At 31.6% G+C, this 20,476-nt stretch overlaps 1 protein-coding gene across 10 annotated transcripts in view; it reads left to right on the top strand.

Annotated features, from left to right (window-relative positions):
• Window positions 1–18,433, top strand: part of sky (GTPase-activating protein skywalker) — a 207,937-nt gene extending 189,504 nt beyond the window's left edge. For all 10 annotated transcript variants that reach the window (XM_076400870.1, XM_076400863.1, XM_076400868.1 and 7 more), the window contains 3 exons: window positions 5,932–6,090; window positions 11,497–11,717; window positions 15,673–18,433. In XM_076400870.1, the coding sequence (XP_076256985.1) occupies window positions 5,932–6,090; window positions 11,497–11,717; window positions 15,673–15,820 (528 nt within the window). In that variant the 3' untranslated portion in view covers window positions 15,821–18,433. The remainder of the gene's footprint in view (window positions 1–5,931; window positions 6,091–11,496; window positions 11,718–15,672) is intronic.
• The last annotated feature ends 2,043 nt before the right edge of the window (window positions 18,434–20,476 follow it).

Here is a 20,476-nt window from a genome sequence, read left to right as displayed (position 1 = left end):
GAGTATTTTATTTCATTTGGCGAGATATTGGTCATAATTTAAAGCAATTGTTAAAGCATTTTTAAATACTTTTTGCGGAATTAACATTTCCGGCAGGTAATTATCTATTATGTCTTGTCGACTGAAAACGAGTGCCTCGGAGTAAGAAAAGATCAAGTAATTTTCCATAGAAAAAGAAGGAAGTTGATCAGAACATTAAGTGATTGTTCGATGATTTTTGTGAATTTTTATCAGAAATCGTTCCCAATAACAGCCTTATAATGGAAAATTCAAAAGTATTCTTTCTACAATCTGGTCTATTCCATGAAATTGTTTTCCAGTCACCATTTCCTTCACTTTAACTGATGACGTTAATGGCCATCCATCATGGGGAAATACTTTACATCCTATATCTTTTGAAAACGATCTACTTTTTTAATCTTTCTGCAATATTTTCAACTATTCGGCACACGAAATTCCATTTGCAATTAGAGGTTTAACAAATTCCTTGTTGGATATTCTTATCTGTCAGCAACATAGGGACAAAAAAAGAACTAACGAATAAAATATCATTTCCACAGAGAGTTTTAAGATTTATTGGATCAAAGTATCCCGTGTTATCATTAAAAGTAGTAACAGTATTTCAAATGTCATGTATACTGTTGCATACTAGACTATATAATGGAGAAAAACATAGTCCAACCCTTTCAATTTTAATATCAAATTTTGTGATGTTGCATAATAAATACTTTTGGTTAGTCCTAATAAATAACTTTAAAATTACATATCTAGAATTAAACTAACAGAACAAGATTTAAAGGTGGCGTAATTCTGCGCTCAGTCAAAAGTTTTTGAACTTTGAAAATAGAGATTACAGAAGGCGAACTTTTTCTTTAACCCCGAAAAAGGGAAAAATGTACCGCAGACTCATAGAAAATTGTATGGCGGTTATGGTTGTGTAAATTCGTTAAACTCGTTTTGGTTCCGAAAGTTTCTATGTTAAAAATTAATCTCGCCCTAATCGCTAAATTATCATAAATTATCAACAAAATTAATGTAAACCAATCTCATGAGGAATTTATCATCTACTGTAAACAGTTTTGCATCATTTACATAACAGTGAGTACCAAAAGAACCTCGATACTTGGATTCTACATAGATAGAGTGATAGATTTAACAGCATTACAAAGTTAAATAAAAAGTCCAGTCGGTAGTAACTCCGTTTTCCACCGTAAGATCTAAAGTAACAGTTGCAGTATTATATTATGGGGCTATCAGTTGTTCGTCCTTTCGTAATATCATGTAGGGTGACATCTGTAGGTCAGGCCTAGAACTTTTCAGCGGACATATCGCAACGAATATCTAAAACGATTATTATAATCATATATAATAACAATAATGATACAAGATTGCAAAATCTAGTTCAGACTAATTCATACAGGCTCCAACCGAAGCATTTAAGATTTCGTCCGTAACAGTTCGAATCAAAACAGTGTGTACGAGTGGCCGATTTGTGAAGTACCGAAAATAAATCGGCCGTCTGCCGCCACTACGATTCGATTTCCTGAAAATCGGCATAATTTTTTCTGCTCGTACGTATGTGGAAAAGGTTCGCAACAAAAATATTTGTTTTCTCAAAAGATATTTTCGAATCGTGAAAATATCCTGGCTAAATATAGACCAAGGGGGTCAATAAGAAATATGCGCGTTCGTGTTTCATCAATGAAATCAAAATAATGTTGATGGTCTTGATGGTTTCGGTTACATGCATTAGCGATTGTGCGAAAACATACAAGCGAGATGTATTTAGTGTGTATGTTCGGAAAATCGTTTTCTATCTCGCCGAAGTGTACTGCGAATGCCATCAAGACAATTTCACTGATGGTGCTGTTGAATGATAGGTTTTTGCAACATTTGGTTTTATCTGTTAGAGATGCTAAAAATAACATAAAATTACACAAGTTTACAAATTTGGGTCAACTTTTGGACCCGAGCAGGTGAGATGAGATGAGTCTTAACGTTATTTGATGACTTGAACTCAGATCTTTACTCCATGTGTCAATAATTGTTACTATTTTCGAGTTCGCACATGTTGGAAACACTGCACTCTTATAACAGCTTTTAGCGAACAAAAATTACATTAAATATCATTTCAAACTTGTTCTTGTGATATAATTGCACTTTGGAATGTACCAAAATGCAGATACAACGTTTCAAAGTGGATTCAAAGTATTTTTGTTACATTTGTGGATGTTGTATGCTCGGTAAACACAGAAAACTCGTATGTACACGTATTTGCAGTACTTTGGCTCTATTGTAGTAAACACTGACAAGCTATGGGTGCCAAAATTGTTTTGTAACTCCTGCAGAACAAAACTGTAATCACTTGGTGAAAATGTATACTTTTTATTTTCTATTCCAACCTTATGGGAGAGCAGAAAGATCATAGCTACTTTTGGTCTATGAATTGATTTCGTTGTTCGAATGGTCAACAATTGCCAATTTGTCTAGGTATTGATGCGATTTCGTTACGGAAGAAGAGAATTTGACTTATTAAGGAATATTTGTCAGACCTGATATTCGAAATCTACTGCCTGACGTAAATTTTGCAAAATATTTTACGCCTGAAGAAGTAGCTACCTTTCAGGGCATCCTTTCAAAGTGTTGTTCACATTTTTTTCGGTAACCTCAAAATACCGGATTACAAGCACGTAATCGACAATTTGTTGCAAAATTATCATAAAATTGGAGCTCGAATGTCTCTCAAAATATATTTTCTACAATCACATCTTGGATGTTTTCCCACCAAACTTGGGCGACACGAGCGACGTGCAAGAAGAACGATTACTGTTGGATGGCACAGTATACGTGCAACACATACCAAACAATATAAAAAACTCAGTTCAACCTCTGTTCATCTCTGATTTATACTTTTTATTCAATAAATGGCCGTTAATGGTAAAGTAATAGAAATAGCAAAATAATTGCTTTGTTGAATATTTCGAAATCTAGAGCCAATTTTAAAACAGACCAGATTCAAAACAGACTACTGATTTGGTTTAAGTCCACCAATTTAATTTATAAACAACTTTTGATTGTTCATCTCCAAAACCCTGTATACATAGCAATAGTAAGATACTTGTGTAAATCGCAAAACCCTATCTATGTTTGTTAAAATAGCCTTGTGGAATGGTTAGAACCTCGATTTTGTTTTGAACTGATGAATATGATATAGTCAGTATTCATCCAAAATGGTCAAGTGGGAATGCTAAAGAGACTGTTTCGGTTTTACTTTCTTCTATTTCCAAATTCGATCTTATTGCGCATTTACGGAATCTATTTATTTATGTCTCTTAAACCGTACCCATTTTAATGAACGGTGTGTTTTTGGGATGGGTGATGACCATTGTGATTTAATCGAACTAAAGGAATCTCAGAATTATTCTCAGTCTTCATAGTGAATTAGATGTTTATATGTTGAGAATTCAGGTGAGTCAGAAACCAATTAAGTTTATCCATTATATCATACATAGATATCGTCCATATATCTGGTAGGAGGTTTTTAAAAGAAGTTGCATAAAGATGTTGGCTGCGATAGGAGATATGGGGTAACGCAGAGTATTTACCCCAGGTATTTGTCCGTAGAACTTTTCCGTGACCTGGAAATATGTGGTCTTTTTTCAACTATTTCTAGGATTTCATTAATGCAGCCTTTACTAAAAGGGGAGATTACATCAAAACTATCAAGAATATCCACTGAATTGGTTCAGATAGTCCGCATAAATTGCTTGGCTAATAAGCCGTCGGACGGAAAATACGCATAGTTTTTAATTAGATATAGACTATACTTGCTGGTTTTTGGAGAGGTATAGTTAGATATTTAGCTAAATCGTATATATTACTAACAGTTGAGCGAAGAATGATCTAAATGATCTAAGGTTTATGGACAATAGGGCAAGGACAACAATAATTAATAAGCAATGCCTAGTACCTCTAGCAATTTAATATATACGTACATCTCAGTCAAAAGATTCCAACGTACATTAACTTAATTTTGAAGAATGTAACTGTTGTGTATGATCAGATATCTATGCTACAGATAAACCATCCATTGTAGTCGTTTTTGCCATATATTATAACCATAACAGATTTCACACTAATCAATCAATCTCACAATCCCCTGTGACATAACAATCTTTATGTCTTCATAGCTATGTATCGCAAGCGATTTAAGATATCCTGTTAATTCCAATACTCTTAAACCTTTAGTGTGGTGTAACTTTTACAAAATATTTTTCTATTTCATTTCATTCTTCATCTAATAATTTTGAGTTCATGATATTCGTTTGTTCGAAAAAGATTTTTAAATTGTTAAATAGAAGAGTATATCTTTTTTGCAGTTCCTCTAGATGAGCGTAAAAGATTTAACAAGAAGCTTATGTTTCTATTCAGTATTGTAACAGTAATATTTAATCTGTGTTCAGTTTTTTATATCATAGGGATATTTTATTTTAAACTGTAAAAGTTATAAATTTCATTTAATCAGTATAATGCTTAGTTAAATCTCATTTTTCCATTATTTTTATTTTTAAATTTTAATAAAATAGAAAAATATTGTTATTCAAAAAATCGAAACTAATGCATTCATACATTTTAAACTTTCAATAATTAAATAATCGAATATATCAAATTTTAAATTGATCTTGAAATCATCAGTCAATTTCACGAAATTTCCAAGGATGCATTTTATTTCTGGAATGATCATGAGGAAAGTATTTCCAAGCTATGTTCGTCATATAAAATTTGAAAATCCGCTAAAACGATTTGGACGACATTCATAAACCGGAATCATTTCGATTTATCACTGCTGAAACATTCCAGACGCTTCGAACACCTAAAAATATATTTTTAGTTATGAAAACAGATTATAGGCGACTGGTCATTTGCCTTCAACCTTGCCCCTAGCAGAAATATCTTGAGGTAAACATTTATTTCTCGGAATTTGCATTTTTCGAGGTATTTCGGTGTTGATCATCGTTTTTCAACATTCTTCTGATTCAGCTTTTGGTTTAACATTTCTCTTATGTTTTATAGTTTCTGAAACTCTTGTGTTTGTGAATTATGTGTCATCGATACCGTATTAAATTGATTGCATAGAGTGTGCCATCTGTTGGTTTCTTTTTAATTATGCTATGAAAATGTAATGTAATAATTATTTAAATATTTCCAATTTTATTCGACATTTGTAATTATTTATTTTAAAATAATGTTGATTAAATCAATTTTTGATTTAGTAAATTAAATCTAATCATCATTAAATCTGGTTAAATGGAAAAGAACAACAGCAGATGAAGTGCCCTTTTCTAATGTGTTTAATTTGCAATGATCGTAGATACGTAATGTTGTTATTCCATTGTCTGCGAAGATTATTTGATTCATTGAATATATATATATATATATATATATATATATATATATATATATATATATATATATATATATATGATTCATAGTTCGATTGCAGCTGAACTTTGTTGATTACTTATATATTGTAAGACATGTTTAACACCATTAATAAGCTTCTGTCATGGTTGAATAGTTATATTTCGGTGTTGAAAATTTTATGAACAAATTTAAAATAGCATGTATTTATATCTTGTATAGGCAATATAAGTGTGAAAACTTATGAATGCCGAACATTTAGAGTGCGTTAATTGACGTTTATATCTGCTAAAATATAATATATCTCTTATTATCAAAACGCATCAATAAAATTATTAGGTCGTAGATTAAACCACCAACGATAAAACCAATCAATATGTTGCAATCATCTATCTGCTTTGGCTTGAATTATTTCAGCGAAACCGTGATGCTTTTATAGTGATTTTGCACCAAAAACAATGCGCATTTGATTTGAGACGGTATTTCTAATCGTATGTCCTGATTTGACAGCTTCTCACTTTGTGGTCCTGGTTACCAGTTCGAATCACTATGTACCAGCCGATTCTCCTGTACACCACCGAAGAACATGGGTGTTCCCTGACAACGTTCTACGTAAGAGTAGAGCAACACGAGCCTACCTTATTGATGATCAAGACCTGTAATAATGAGGTAAGTCAGTTTACATTTTTTTGGTTTAACATTCAGTGGTACTTGCAACAATATACAAACAGGACGAGTATAGGATAAATATATTTGGGATATCTCCCAAATTTAAATCAAGTTAGACTACTTAAGCTAAAGTTAAAGCTCTAGTATACTGTACAAGTTCATGTGGTTCGGTTCGCTTCAATCTTCTGATTTCCTGCGTATTGTCCAGCGGCTATATTACTTCTACGTTGCTGCGATTTAGTAACTTTATTTCATTTTTAGCGCGAAATCTTTAATAGTTTCGTAAATCCATTTGATTTTGAAGTCATCGTGTAGTCTTCGTTGGTTACGTAGGCGGCATTAGTAGTTAATCGAACAGCTTTGTTTTGGCATCGTTGAATTAGTTGTTGGTTTAATGTTTTAATGCAACCCCATAAGTTCAAATAGTCTTTATATTTGTCTAATAACCTAAACTCTTTGATTTTAGGACATGTTAGGAATATCTTCTGACTAACCAGTACATTTCTTTGATATTGAGCCTGATCTCCTCTGTTTTTTATTTAGGCATTGATGTCAAACAAAGTTTTTCCGAAATGATTAGGTCAGATAAAAATATGCTTAATAGACAAAAATCTGACTCAATTAGTCTTTGGTCTAATCCAGAAAACATTTATTCCATAATTTCAAATATCAACGATTTGTTTTTGGTCGCTTTGGCCCTTTTTATTTACAGTTCTAAAAAGTTGGCGACGCTTCGCTTTCGAAAAACATTTTGCTCAGTGTCTCGTTTAAAATGGAAGATATATTGCCTTCTGAAATTGATAAAGTTTCAGCTGCCTTACGTAACTCAATTTTATAGTTTTTCTATATTTATTGAAAAAACAACCGATAGATCAACCAAAATCCAACACCATCCATGTCAACCAGCTTAAAATTCAGTATGTGGGTCTATAATTATTGCTTTTTTGGTATAGAGTCTCTAGAACGCTTATCAAGCCATTATTTGGCTTAATTAGTATTTTTTCCATTAGAAAACAATATTTGATCAACAAAAAAAATTGACAAAAAAGGACGAAGATTTGAAGGCATTACTTGATGAATGCCATCAATAGACATCGATTTCGACTAAAATTAATTTGTGGCGTTTGTGGCGAACTGTGCGAAAAATAGCCGGAACATGAACAAAGACCCAATAATGTTATTCTTTAGCATAACAGTACTCAATCGCATGTTGCAAAACCGGTGAAAACATACTTGCAAACATTAAAATGGGAAGTGCTTCCCGAACTCACTCTATTCCCCAGACCTTGGTCTTTTTGATTACTACTTATGCCTACATATGAGCCGTGACCTGTCTGAACGGTACTTCACTTCTTGTGAAGATGCCGAAAAATGAGTCGATTCGTGGAGAGCCTCAAAAAATCTATCGTTTTTACGAGATCCGTAAATTCTGTGAAATATGGAAAAAAGTAGACTATAAATGGACAATACTTTGAATACATTGTACCAATTTTTCAGTATAAAGCTAATTTATAGTATAAGTTTTTTCTAATTAAAGTTTTCCCTCGAGAATTTATGACACATCATAAATTCAAATTTAAAAATAAAACCTGTCAAGATCAAATTTCCAATTTTCTAAATGAACTTATCTATAAAAAATATATCAGGGACGCTCGCCAAATAATAACAAAATGTTGATATTTACTCTGGCACATTAGGAAATAAATAAAAAGGATCTCACGTCGTAAAAAAAGGACCTCCGTCTGTCGAGCGAAAAGTCACCGCACGTTCTGGGTTTTAACCTTCATAAATATTCTAATTCAGTTATCAACTATCTGAAATCCGCGGAAAAAAATTTTCAACTTTCAATTAATTCAGTTCCTTATTTCCTGTTGCTTGTTAACACGATGATATGTTAATTAGAATGTTTATATTTACCACAAAATGTTATATATTCGCAAGTGTTTTTTTTATAAATAAACATCATTTTATTTCTATTTACCGTTCTTAACATGTGAATTGAAAAGTCCCCGGCTTACCATAGTAAGACAAATTTTTTTGGCAAAATTAGTTTTCTTTATTCAACATAATTCCCTTCAAGAATGACATACTGATTATAGAGACCCTCCAACTTTTCGATACCATTTTTGTAGTACGATTTATTCTTTGCTTCAAAATACGCCTCGGTTTCGCCAGACACTTCTTCATTCGACAAAAATGTCTTCCCAGCGAGCATTCTTTTGAAATCTGAGAACAGGAAATAGTCGCTGGGGGCCTGATCTGGAGAATACGGTGGATGAGGAAGCAATTCGAAACTCAATTCATGGATTTTTAACACGGTGCATTGTCTTGATGAAGCAGAACTTTCTTTTTCTTAGAATGGGGTCGTTTTTCGGCGATTTCGTCCTTCAAACGGTCCAATAACGCTATGTAACAGTCGCCGTTGATGATCTTTCATTTTCAAGGTCGATCAATGTCAATTATTTCATGCGCATCCCGTTTTTCCACGCTTTGGAACGAGTTCATCTTGTGCATTCCACTCGGATGACTGTTGATTAGACTTCGGAATGAAATGATGCAGCCATGTTTCATCCATTGTCACATATCGACGCAAAAACTCGGGTTTATTACGTTATCTTCAAACACTGCTCCGAATCACCAAGTCGTCGTTGTTTTTGATCAAAAGTGAAAAAAAAAAAGAAACGGCGTCCAGTCAAGTTGTTGGTTCAACTGTATTTTTTCCTTTTCAAAAAGCATTATTTTATCAACACGCGTATTTCCTTTTTATCCTTTTTTTTCACAATAACAAAAGTAGCATCACTAAAAATATAACACAAACTAATGATCCGACAGCTGTCAAATTTATACACGCATCTTTTGATCGTTATGCTAACTAAAAACATATGGATTTAAGTCTAATAGCGCCATCTATGTGTCAGGCCGGGGACTTTTCAATTGAACTGTTGGTTACTTGTAAACGTTAATAAACCACTTTTTTAGATAATCATACTCTATCGATAGGGTAGATAATAGCAAGAAACTTCAATTCATGCAATGTGACCATAGAATGTTGCTTTTATGAATGATAAAATAAAATAATAAATAAAATATTACCGCAAATGGCAAAAGTAAAATGCCTCAAAAAAATTATAAAACGCTACGAATTAATTCCAACTACTAATATTTAATCAGTGTTTTCACAAATGTTTTCTATAAGTCAATGCATGAATCAGGATTGCTTCTGGCGTTTAGTTTAAAAGTTAGCAGTCATTTGTCCTCCATGCGTTATAGGTGTCCTCGCAAATTGAGTTCTCTATTCTGTGAACTCTTCTACTGATTCAATGTTCAGCGGTTTTCTTATTTATTTACTTCTCATCCTGTCTATTTTTGTTACATCACTGGCCCACATTTCACAAGCGAAGGGTTTGATCTGTAAATTACTTTGTACACTGTTAGTTTTGCTTGATATTCCCCTTTATTAATGAATTTTTCCAATTCTGGCATTTATTTCCATCTCCTTACTTTCATTACTTTCAATTACCTAGATACTTAAGAGCATGCCAAACGCATCCTCCATATGGATATTTATTCACCATAATATTTGTTTTTATTCCATATTCTCTTTATATCATATTCCATCTATTTAAAATTTTGGTGTTCTGGCCTATTAATTACTATTGTTACAGCATTTGTAAAAGTCTCTATCAACATTCCGACCTATTTGACATTTCTTTATTCGTTATTGGTATTATTTATTGGTTATTGGTCTTTGTCTTAGACTAAATAACGGTATTGTTATTTACCCTATATATTTCTTGAATTATTTTTACAATTTTATTACTTACGCTTCTTTTTTCTTTGAGAGTACTCTGTCACATGCTTTTTTCAAATCAATAAAAGCTAGATATACACATAAAGTAATAGAGTGACAGCTCAATAGGAAAGAGGAGAATGCAACTCAGGAGAAAAGTTTTGCTTTGCCCACATCCAGATAGGGTTAAATCGGCCATTCAAGTAATTTGACTGGTCTATTTAAATATCCATTATACACACCTATAAGGAAAACATTTTGCTGTGAAGACATTTGATTGACTCTTGGATAAGGTTTGGCACGTGACTACCCTGACGTCACATTTAGTTAACCAAAAAAATTTATAAATAAAAAACAATTTAATTTCTGATATAAATTTATTAAATAAAATTCATTAAATGAAATAAATATAATCTGTAAATTATGTATAAAATATAAATATGGTATAAAGTAAATATATCTAAAAAATATAGATATTATCACAAACAAAGAACTTTGGAACAAATCAAAATTATCTCTTTTGCTTTTCCCTTTTTGCATATTTGTTTAGTGCCATCAATTTAATAAGATCTGTTAGAGTTTTTGTTTTCTTATACTGAAAGCAAACTTTGAGTCTTTCACTGTTAAAATTCTGTTTACCTGTTTTATTCAAAAGTATATGGTGAATTTTTTTATTCTGATAATGAATTAAAACGTTTTAAATTAAATTTTTTAAAAGATGTTTGAGAAAAGATATGTTATATTATCGACGTGGCAATTGTGTGACATAAAATAAAAAAGATAACTCAAAGAACTTCTGACAGTATAATAAAACGATTTTCTGGGGCATATGATATTGCCTTGTCTCGTTTGTTCATATGAAATATAGTTAAGTATAAAGTGAAATTACAATTTCTCAACTCCTGGTAATACCTCCCCGTTAGTACGGAATTAATCCTCTTCACAATTTCCTAAAGGCAAATGAGATGCCAATGAGATGAGCTTTAGCCAATATATTTATTCGGATAATTACACATTTTTTTAAAATTAAATGAACCCCCTCAAGATGATCATTAAATTTTTAATTCACGTTAAGAAATTTGTAACAAATTATTAACCATTTTTTAAAGACAGTCTTCTATGTGTGCATTCAGGTATACAACAGCCTCTGGATCGAGAATTAACTTTACTTATTGTACTACCGTCTTATAAATACTAATGAACTAATAACTGAAGCTCTAAACTTAATTAAATTAAAATCAAAAAGCACCGCTCCTTAGATTAGGCACACTGAAAATGGCGGCAGAAACAAATCGGATCCCGTCGCGGCTCATAGCATAGCGATTGAAACAAGTAATAAATTAAAAGTAGCGACATCTACATGTTGGACGTCGCGAAATATTTCTTAGAGAGTTAAATCTCTATTTCTCTATAGATGTATAATTTTTTGGCCTGAACTTTTTCCACTATTATAGTATCAGACACTAAATATATTATCTCTGTCTATTGTATATTTTTCCATTTCGGATTAATTTATGTGATTCTGTTAACGATTTATCCACTACTGATTTTGGACGATTTTTTTATAATTTGGCATATATGAAAATAACTTAACAATAATAATCTCTTTTGCGTAGGTGTTCGGAGCATATTGTTCGTCTCGATGGTGCGAAAGGAACCAAAAGGATGACCGCGGTAACCGCCAGGCCTACTTTGGTACTGGTGAAACGTTCCTCTTCTCCTTATATCCGGAAAGGGCGAAGTATCCATGGGTGGGTGTTGAAGGTGACAGAAACGTGTCGCACGGTTCTGAATTGTTCATGGCCGCCGATAGCAAGATGATCACTATAGGTGGAGGGTAAGTACTAACAATATTTTCTTATTCATATTTTGTTACGTGTCTGAACAAGTAATCCATTGTTTTTAATTCAATTGTATTGGATCGGGGGAAAAGGTCATGGCGACACGGGTCATGGAATCTATTGCAACTCAAGAAACAAAAATAGTAGCCACACCACTAGACGCTCAAGCATCGAGGTTGGTGTAGGAGTTACAAAGGTGATTTCTTTGTTGAAATTCTTTTCTGAAAAGTACCATAATTACTAACTAAAATATAGATCACGTATGTTGGAAGTGTCAATGATCACAGACAAATGGCAAGAAAGGGTGAGCGATCACAAGTGTGTGTGAAGCCGAGATCGGCGCCAAAGAAGAGAGAGGTGAGAGAGAACTTGAGAATTAAAGAAAAAAAGACCAAAGTATTGACAACTGACCGATCGCTTGAAGGGTGCTAGTGACGCCAAAAAGATGTGTGTGAATAGATTATGAAACTAATTAGCACTATTTTCGCTAATACATATATTGAAGCTTCCAGAATTCTATAGTTTGCACTGCAAAAGCCATGTGGCTTGAGAATTGATGAAGAAAAGACCAAAGTATTGACAACTGACGGATCACCTAACGGTTGCTGTATTTTCAGCCTTAGCAATACTAACTCTTGTTAGGTACCATTTGACTTTCCAATTGGGAATTTAAACCTTACACCATAACCTTATTTAGAACGTTTGGGCATTTCAGTACAACTTATGTTATTTATAGTTACAATTTGGTCATGAATATAGAACTCATGAACATTTTCGAGGTATGATTTTTTAAGACTTTTGGTATTAAAGCGCCATCCTTAGTTGACGTATCCATAAGTGGTTACGTAGTTACGAGAGTCATAAAGATCGTCCAAAATCATTTGTAGTACTAGGAAGCATTGATTTTGTTCGCAAAAAGTTATCGCAATATCGTAAGGTCAGTTGATAAGTCCCCGGCTTACCATATTAAAACAAATTTTTTTGGCAAAATTAGTTTTTTTATTCAACATAACTTCCTTCAAGGGTAATACACTGATTATAGCGACCCTCCAACTTTTCGATACCATTTTTGTAGTACGATTTGATCATCTCTTCATTCGACGAACATTTCTTCCCAGAAAGCATTCTTTTGAGATCTGAGAACAAGAGACAGCCGCTGGTGGCCAGATCTGGGGAATACGGTGGATTTTTGCCATCGTTTCCACTGACTTGTGACACGATGCATTGTCTTGGTGAGCAGCACTGTCTTTTTCTTCAAGTGTGGCTGTTTCAAAAAATCAAAACAATTTTGTATTTTTTTAAAAGTATTTTCTGGTGTTAGCACCTCATTTGGACGTCCACTGTGTTCTGCACCACGTTTGAAGTCAGCAAACCAACGTTTTACTCTAGTTTCTGATGAAGCGGAGTCCTCATAACACTTTACAAGCCATTGCTTCACTTGAATGGTATTTTTTCCCATCAAGAAGCCGTGTAAAATTAAAACACAAAATTGTTTTTGATCCATTGTTTTGAAAATAACAAAAGTAGTGTCACTCTTAGCACAGTAACTCACAAATTTATGATTAGAATATCATGAAATTTTAACAGCTTTCATTGAGCAGTGATGTGTGGTGATTGATTGATTAGGAGCAGTGTTTGAAAATGATCAAGCGTAATAAATCCGAATTTTTAAATCGATTATTTGGGTATGAGAAAGCTCTGTGCCAAGTGGGTGCTGCACAAGCTCACTTTTAATCAAAAACAACGACGACTTGGTGATTCGGAGCAGTGTTTGAAGATAACGTAATAAACCCGAGTTTTTGCGTCGATATGTGACAATGGATGAAACATGGCTCCATCATTTCACTCCGATGTCCAGTTATCCGAATGGACTGCATACGATGAACCCGTTCCAAAGCGTGGGAAAACGCAACAGTCGGTTGGCAAGGTTATGGCGTCTGTGTTTTGGGATGCGCATGGTATAATTTGCATTAACTGTCTTGAAAAAAGAAAGACCATCAACAGCGACTATCACATAGCGTTATTGGACCGTTTGAAGGACGAAATCGCCGAAAAACGACCGCATTTGAAGAAAAAGAAAGTGCTGCTTCATCAAGACAATGCACCGTGTTAAAAATCCATGAATTGGGTTTCGAATTGCTCCCTCATCCACCGTATTCTCCAGATCTGGCTCCCAGCGACTATTTCCTGTTCCCAGATCTCAAAAGAATGCTCGCTGGGAAATGTTCGTCGAATGAAGAAGTTATTGGCGAAACTGAGGCCTATTTTGAAGCAAAGGACAAATCGTACCACAAAAATGGTATCGAAAAGTTGGAGGGTCGTTATAATCAGTGTATCACCCTTAAAGGGAATTATGTTGAATAAAAAAAACTAATTTTGCCAAAAAAATGTGTTTAACTATGGTAGGCCGGGGACTTTTGAATTAACCTGTTAGCAAGTGCTATATAAATATTTAGGCTAATGAGAAAGCTAAATATTCAAGTAATATGCTGTTTATGCTGCTTGTCCATGATATTTCTTTAGAATCTCAACAAAACTTTTGTACTTTTAATGGTTACTTTGCAAAAATAAATGTTTTCAAAAAAACTTATAAAACCTTTAAAATCATGGATTACTTTTTCACCCACTTTATATTATTCACTATTGATTGTTTAATATTGATATTTTAAAATGTTTATTTACATTACATAAAACTTTTTTGGTGCTTGCCCCATTTTAGGACTTCATCATTTAAATTATCATCTCGTCATTCTCACACACATATAATACGCAAATCACACTGTCAAAATCTAATTTTGTATTGCAAATCTCATGATTATTTTGATTAGCCGACGGCAGATGTAAATGGTAGGGTTTAAAATTAAAATAAATGTGCTGCAAATGACTATTCGTCAAAAAATATATTGGAGATATGCATACATATGTAAGCAGTAGTCGTAAACATGTTTTCAGCCTAACCAAGGTATTTGATAAGATCTATCAAAGGCATTTTTAAAACAATAATGGATGAGCTTTCCCATACCCTGTAAATCTTATATATCCAAAATAGCAGTCATCATGTCATCAATATGTATGATGTAATGCCTTTTGCAATTTGTAAATTCGTTTTAATACCAGACAATATTTTCCTCCTCGTTTTGTTCCACTTAAAATAGGTTCGAACATGTAACCAAATCAGCCTGTAAAAATCGTTCAGTTGTCAAATGTCAGCAAAATTTTTCAAAACATTAGTGATAATAAGAGGTTATAAACCGGAAAACGTTGTTCGTTCTGACGCTTTTGCGATCACTCTGGTTGAAAATGCCGTAACTGTTGTACTATAATGTTAAAATAAATTGTATTTCATAACATTTTTGTTTCTTTATTTTATTTATATTAGAATTGTTATATATGAAAGCTAAAATAAATTAAATGTCAAAGTTAAGTGCGGCAACATTGTAACGTTTTGACGTCATAAATTGAGATGACGTGAGTTCACTGCTTTAGATACAGGTATATATATTTTTTTATCCGAATACTCATGTTAGATTCGCATGGACTGTTTACAAACAGAAAAATATTCAGAAAGAAATTCCTTAGGGCTCTATCTCTTGTTCCTTTTTTGCTGACGGTACCATATCAATTCATTTATCCGCATACAGATATAATGAAAGATCTTGCAAGGGATTTAAATGTTTACATTTAAATATACCTCACCCCGTACGAATGCATAATTTTGACAGTAGTGATCAGCTTGATATTGCAACATTCACAACTAATTTGTTTGATTGTATAAATATTTCAAGCTAATAATTTATAAAAAGTTTAATGCTCTTCATAAAAACACAAACTCACTAAATCTGTCTTACTTTATGTATTTTCATCAAGGAACTGACGACCAATTATTAAGATTATTTGAATCAACGAATAAATTGTTATAAATATACTGATGATTTTTTTTAATTTCTTTAGCGAAGGCCAAGCAATATGGATGGACGAAAACATCCGCTACGGCAAAACAGACCACTGCGCCACTTTTAACAATCCCCCGCTCTGTCCTAGTGGTGATTTTGAAATACGGGTATTGGAAGTATATGGTTTCGCCACCGACATGAATTAATCCCGTATAAAATGCTGCATACAACGAATGCACATAGAACCGTATACATAGAATACAAAGAATTTTCTATAAACAATTGGTTCGTATATTTATTCATAACATGATGAAACAGAAATGAGTTTAACTAAAAGTTGTTTTTCGTTGTAAACATAAACGAAGTTGTAGATTTATAGCATTCCCTTGAAATCAAATCAGAAATAAAATGATACGTTGTAAATTGAGAATTCGACGAAATGTAATAGGTGTATAGTTGTACAAGTGCTTTTGGCTTCAGATGGTCTCTTAGGTTAAAGTGCAACCTAAGTTAATGGAATGGAATAGTACGAAACTAACCAATTCTTTTAAAACAGTATTATAATAGGTCTCAAATTAACCAGAGAAATTGACAAAAGAATGTTTTAGTTCCTTAAAATTGTTTTAAATCACTTAGTTATCAGTGAATGGTATTTATTATTTGAAAATTAATGGATTAATTTCAGTCCCTCAATAAAACATCATAACAACTAAATTTAATGTGGATAATTTCTATACCTGACAGATATTTAAGAGAAACAATTGTGTAAGAGGACAAGTGATCTTGCCTTCTTTCAAGTATTACCATTTCTTTGCCTTAGTTTATCTGCCATTTATGGATTGACCCAAACATTAAAGAGAAACAAAAAACTGACAAATACTAGAATCTAGTCGTAATAGCTTTGTATTTATTTAGTTATTTAGTTGTTACTCTGTTAGTTAATTATCATGTACATTTCTTTTTTTTTAGTTTTTTTTTGTGTAAATATTAGTTAATCTTGTATGTTATTTTTTAAGATTTGCTTTACGTGTTTTTTGTCTATAAGTGCAAAATACGTGCGTGCCAAAACATCATTGTTAAGGCTAGCTTTTCACATCATCATTTTACTATATATTAAACATACAGATGGAAGAAAATGGAAAAAATATTGGGAAAGTTTCAGTTTTTTTAATTCCTCACTCACTCTGTATCGAAAATCTATATTATAGTAAATGTAAGTATTGAAATATTTATTTGTTTTGTTATATCGTCTGTGTTAACATGTATAGATACATCTAATGTTAATTGTATATCCTATTATTTCAGATTGAACTTACGATAGCATCGAACTAATTTAAACTTAAAACTATATGTAGCTTTTTTAACTGAAAAATTATATATATATTGATGCTATTTTTTCAATTCCAACGTTTGAGAATGTTTCGCTTATTTAAATAATATATATATATACGTATATAGAGGTAAAATATAATTTGTACTTCAAAAGTGAATACTAGATTTTATACCCCTTTTTTCTGACTGAAACAAAAAATGCTGCAAGAAAATTTCTTATGTCAAAAAAGTGTTCTTACCTATTAGATCAAATTAGAACAAATTTTATACAAGAAATATGAGCTGAATCCAAATGAGAATGAAGTAACATATTAACTGCCAACTAAGAGATAACTCATATATATGTATATAACATATATAATCTGATTAAATTGAAATAGGTTTCTAAAGAAAATTTCGAAAAATTTAAGCTTGACAGTAAATATGTTTAAACTACAATTCATACTATTTATTCTTCAAAAATGACCAAATGTATGAAAATTAATACATAATTAATGTGACATCCTTATTATTGATATTTCAGCCTTCTTCCATCAAATCAATAATATAAATCTTTGGTCTTCCTTTGTGTTTATTTCGCTGTTGCCACCAACCAACATAATTTCTAATCTTATTGAGATACATATTGAATATGTTTAACACAATTATATTTGCTCATATGGATCAGCTTGTTTTAGTTAGAAATTAGTTGAATTCAACCCAGGAACAATCAAAATTAGTTTTTAAGTTGGTTATTTTGTGCGAAAAAAGAGACTATTTTTAATCACAACTCTAAAAATGACTATAGAGTGCTTTAGAGTATACTAAATAGAGAAATATATATTATAATTTTGGAGTCTTTACCAAGTTTCTGTGATGCTTTTAAATCATTTTTAAATGTATTTACTAGAAACTCGATTAAAACATTCATTATATAGGTATAAACGACAAGGACGCATTTATTTACTTTTTCTAGCTCTTTCAAAGAAATAATGTCGACAATCTAACTGTGAAGTTGCATTGCAACAGTTGTGATTAAAAGAAGTTGAAGCATATCACAAGGAGAGCCTCCCTGTGCACTTTTAATTTGAAAAGTATTCTACACTGTTGAGTTTTAAGAGTTTTATTTACCTGTTTTTTTTTATTGTATATGTATGGTTGTGGATGAGCTTATCACTAAAGTGAAAAAAGCTATTTTCTATTTCAACATCTTGAATTGAGTACAAAGTAGATCAGGAACAAATATTATTGGTGTTGTGACAAGATCAAATGTTATTTTAATTTTTTGAAAATTCAGCATCCAGCAAATTATAACACAATTTGTTCCTGGACTAATATGGAAAAATATTTCGACATCACCGCAGAATAAAGTATATATTATAAATATGAATAAACGATGTAACAGTAGACTGTTATAGTATTTTTTTGTTTACACGTGTATTAAAGGCTTTTAGTAATAGTAGTTTATTGTTTTTGTTGGATCTAGAATAAAAAGTATTATAAAAGTTTTATTAGTTTTTATTTTATTTTATTTCCTTCGCTCCTTTTTGTGTATATTTTTAATAGGATGATAATTACAAAACTATTTAAAACGCAAAGTATTTTTCTGTGTATAATACATAATCCAAGTCGACGAGTTAATAAAGCTAATACAGATACAAACGAAATATATACATATAAAAATTAGCCGTAACGTAATTTTTTTTTTGAATATAATTTCCTTTAACAAATTATATTCAAATTACAACAATAACATGATTGAATCGAGCTACAATATGCATTCTAATGTGTATTATATAACAGTGCAAAATATTAAAATATGTTGTCCATTTTTATTTGGAGCTTAATAGTGTGTAAAACGAAAGTATGTTGAAAACTTATAAATGTTATACTTTCGCCTAATTAAGAAACTATTGGTTTATTAATATATTTGATATGCTTGAATTTTAAAGGTTATATATTGTTACGTTACGTTACGTTAACAGAATATAATTTGTAACAATTATTACAGCTTATATTTTTAAAGATGGAAGAAATTAAAATTCAGGTGTATCAAAACAAAGTAATCTTATTGTCAATTTGTTTATCATTATCATCAGCTTCTTTAAGCGATCAAAATTTTAAGGGAAGAAAAATTACACTGCCAAATATTACCGATCAAATATGACATAACTGAATGTAGAAAGCTTAACTAACAAGACGCTTGTTTTGATCAAATATCCATAAAGCTTTTTGATCGCTTTTTGTGTTGGTGTATTTCTTATTGAGCAATAAATAGAATTTATAAACATGTTTTCGCTTTAAATATAATCTCAATGTTCAAGTGCCTCAAACAGGACGGAGGTATGTGTAATTGTTAGAATATTTTATGATTTTTGTTCAAAAGTTAGTTAATGTATTTGCGGTTAAGATATAACAATATATAGATATATTTATATTGTGTCTAGATTAAATAAATGTTTACAATGAACTCTAATTAAATCATTTTTTATTTATCCTTATACAATTTCAATTCGAAAACTACTTATCTAGGTAAATATAAAAGTAGAATACTCAACGATTGTTAAAAAATATATTAAAATAAAATTTAAATGACGGACCCATTATAAATGGAATATAATATAGTTCAAATCTCCATGGCTTATCATCATCTACACTTTTCACAACTTTCAAAGACTTCTGAAAATACCAAAAGAAAAAGTGTAGCGGGGTCAAACCTTCGTAATCAATTTATATGACCTCTGCGAGGAAAAAAAAGCCCTTCACGTTTTCCTTTAAGGCACCAAGCATCATCCTGCCGGAACTACGGGATGAAAAATTATAGAGCGATGATAACATTTAATCGCATGAAAATGTTGCTAAATCTTGCTATGAACGTCAATTTACACTTATTGAAAAATAGTATAGCGACATTATGTTAAATACGATACAGCCAATAAAATAAAAATAAATAAAATGAAAACAGTAGATTGGCTGCAAAAACTTCAAAACTCCCTCACTTTAAAGTATTTTACATTAATTTTATGGCCATACTATCTGATAAACGATATATTAACCGATTCACACCTTAACTTACCTGAAACGTTTAAGATCTGTTCATCCTAAGGTAATTAAATTACTTGAATTGTTCGATTTGGTTTCTATAACGATAGGCAGTGGTGAATAACTTACAGGTATGATACGGAGGTATATTTTCAGCCAGCACCAGCGACTAAGGCCTGATTGGCATGGCATTGAAACTGATTACGTAAAATGTTCATGACTGTTTTCAAAGTAACTCTCATAAAATATTTCGTTAATATCGAACAATAGGTCACATATCATTTTTCAAACATACTAGAAAATTTAGAAAATGGTGTTTAAAAACAACTTAGCGCCATTAGTCATTATATATGTACATCATACATCTGTTGATTGAATGGTAGTATATGATAGACATACTCAAGACATACTTTGGTTTATGTTCGAATAGATTTAAATTCTTGGTGTTGTTTTGTATCACCATTCAAAAAGTCGCCTTTTCTTTTATTAAAATAAAATTGTTTTTTGAG

Source organism: Rhynchophorus ferrugineus, unplaced genomic scaffold (genome assembly GCF_030347505.1).
Source record: "Rhynchophorus ferrugineus isolate W39M unplaced genomic scaffold, kcgeb_rfMv2 rfM3, whole genome shotgun sequence".
Lineage (NCBI taxonomy): Eukaryota > Metazoa > Arthropoda > Insecta > Coleoptera > Curculionidae > Rhynchophorus > Rhynchophorus ferrugineus.
The sequence above is the reverse complement of the archived record's forward strand: the minus strand, read 5'-3'. Positions and strand labels throughout refer to the sequence as shown.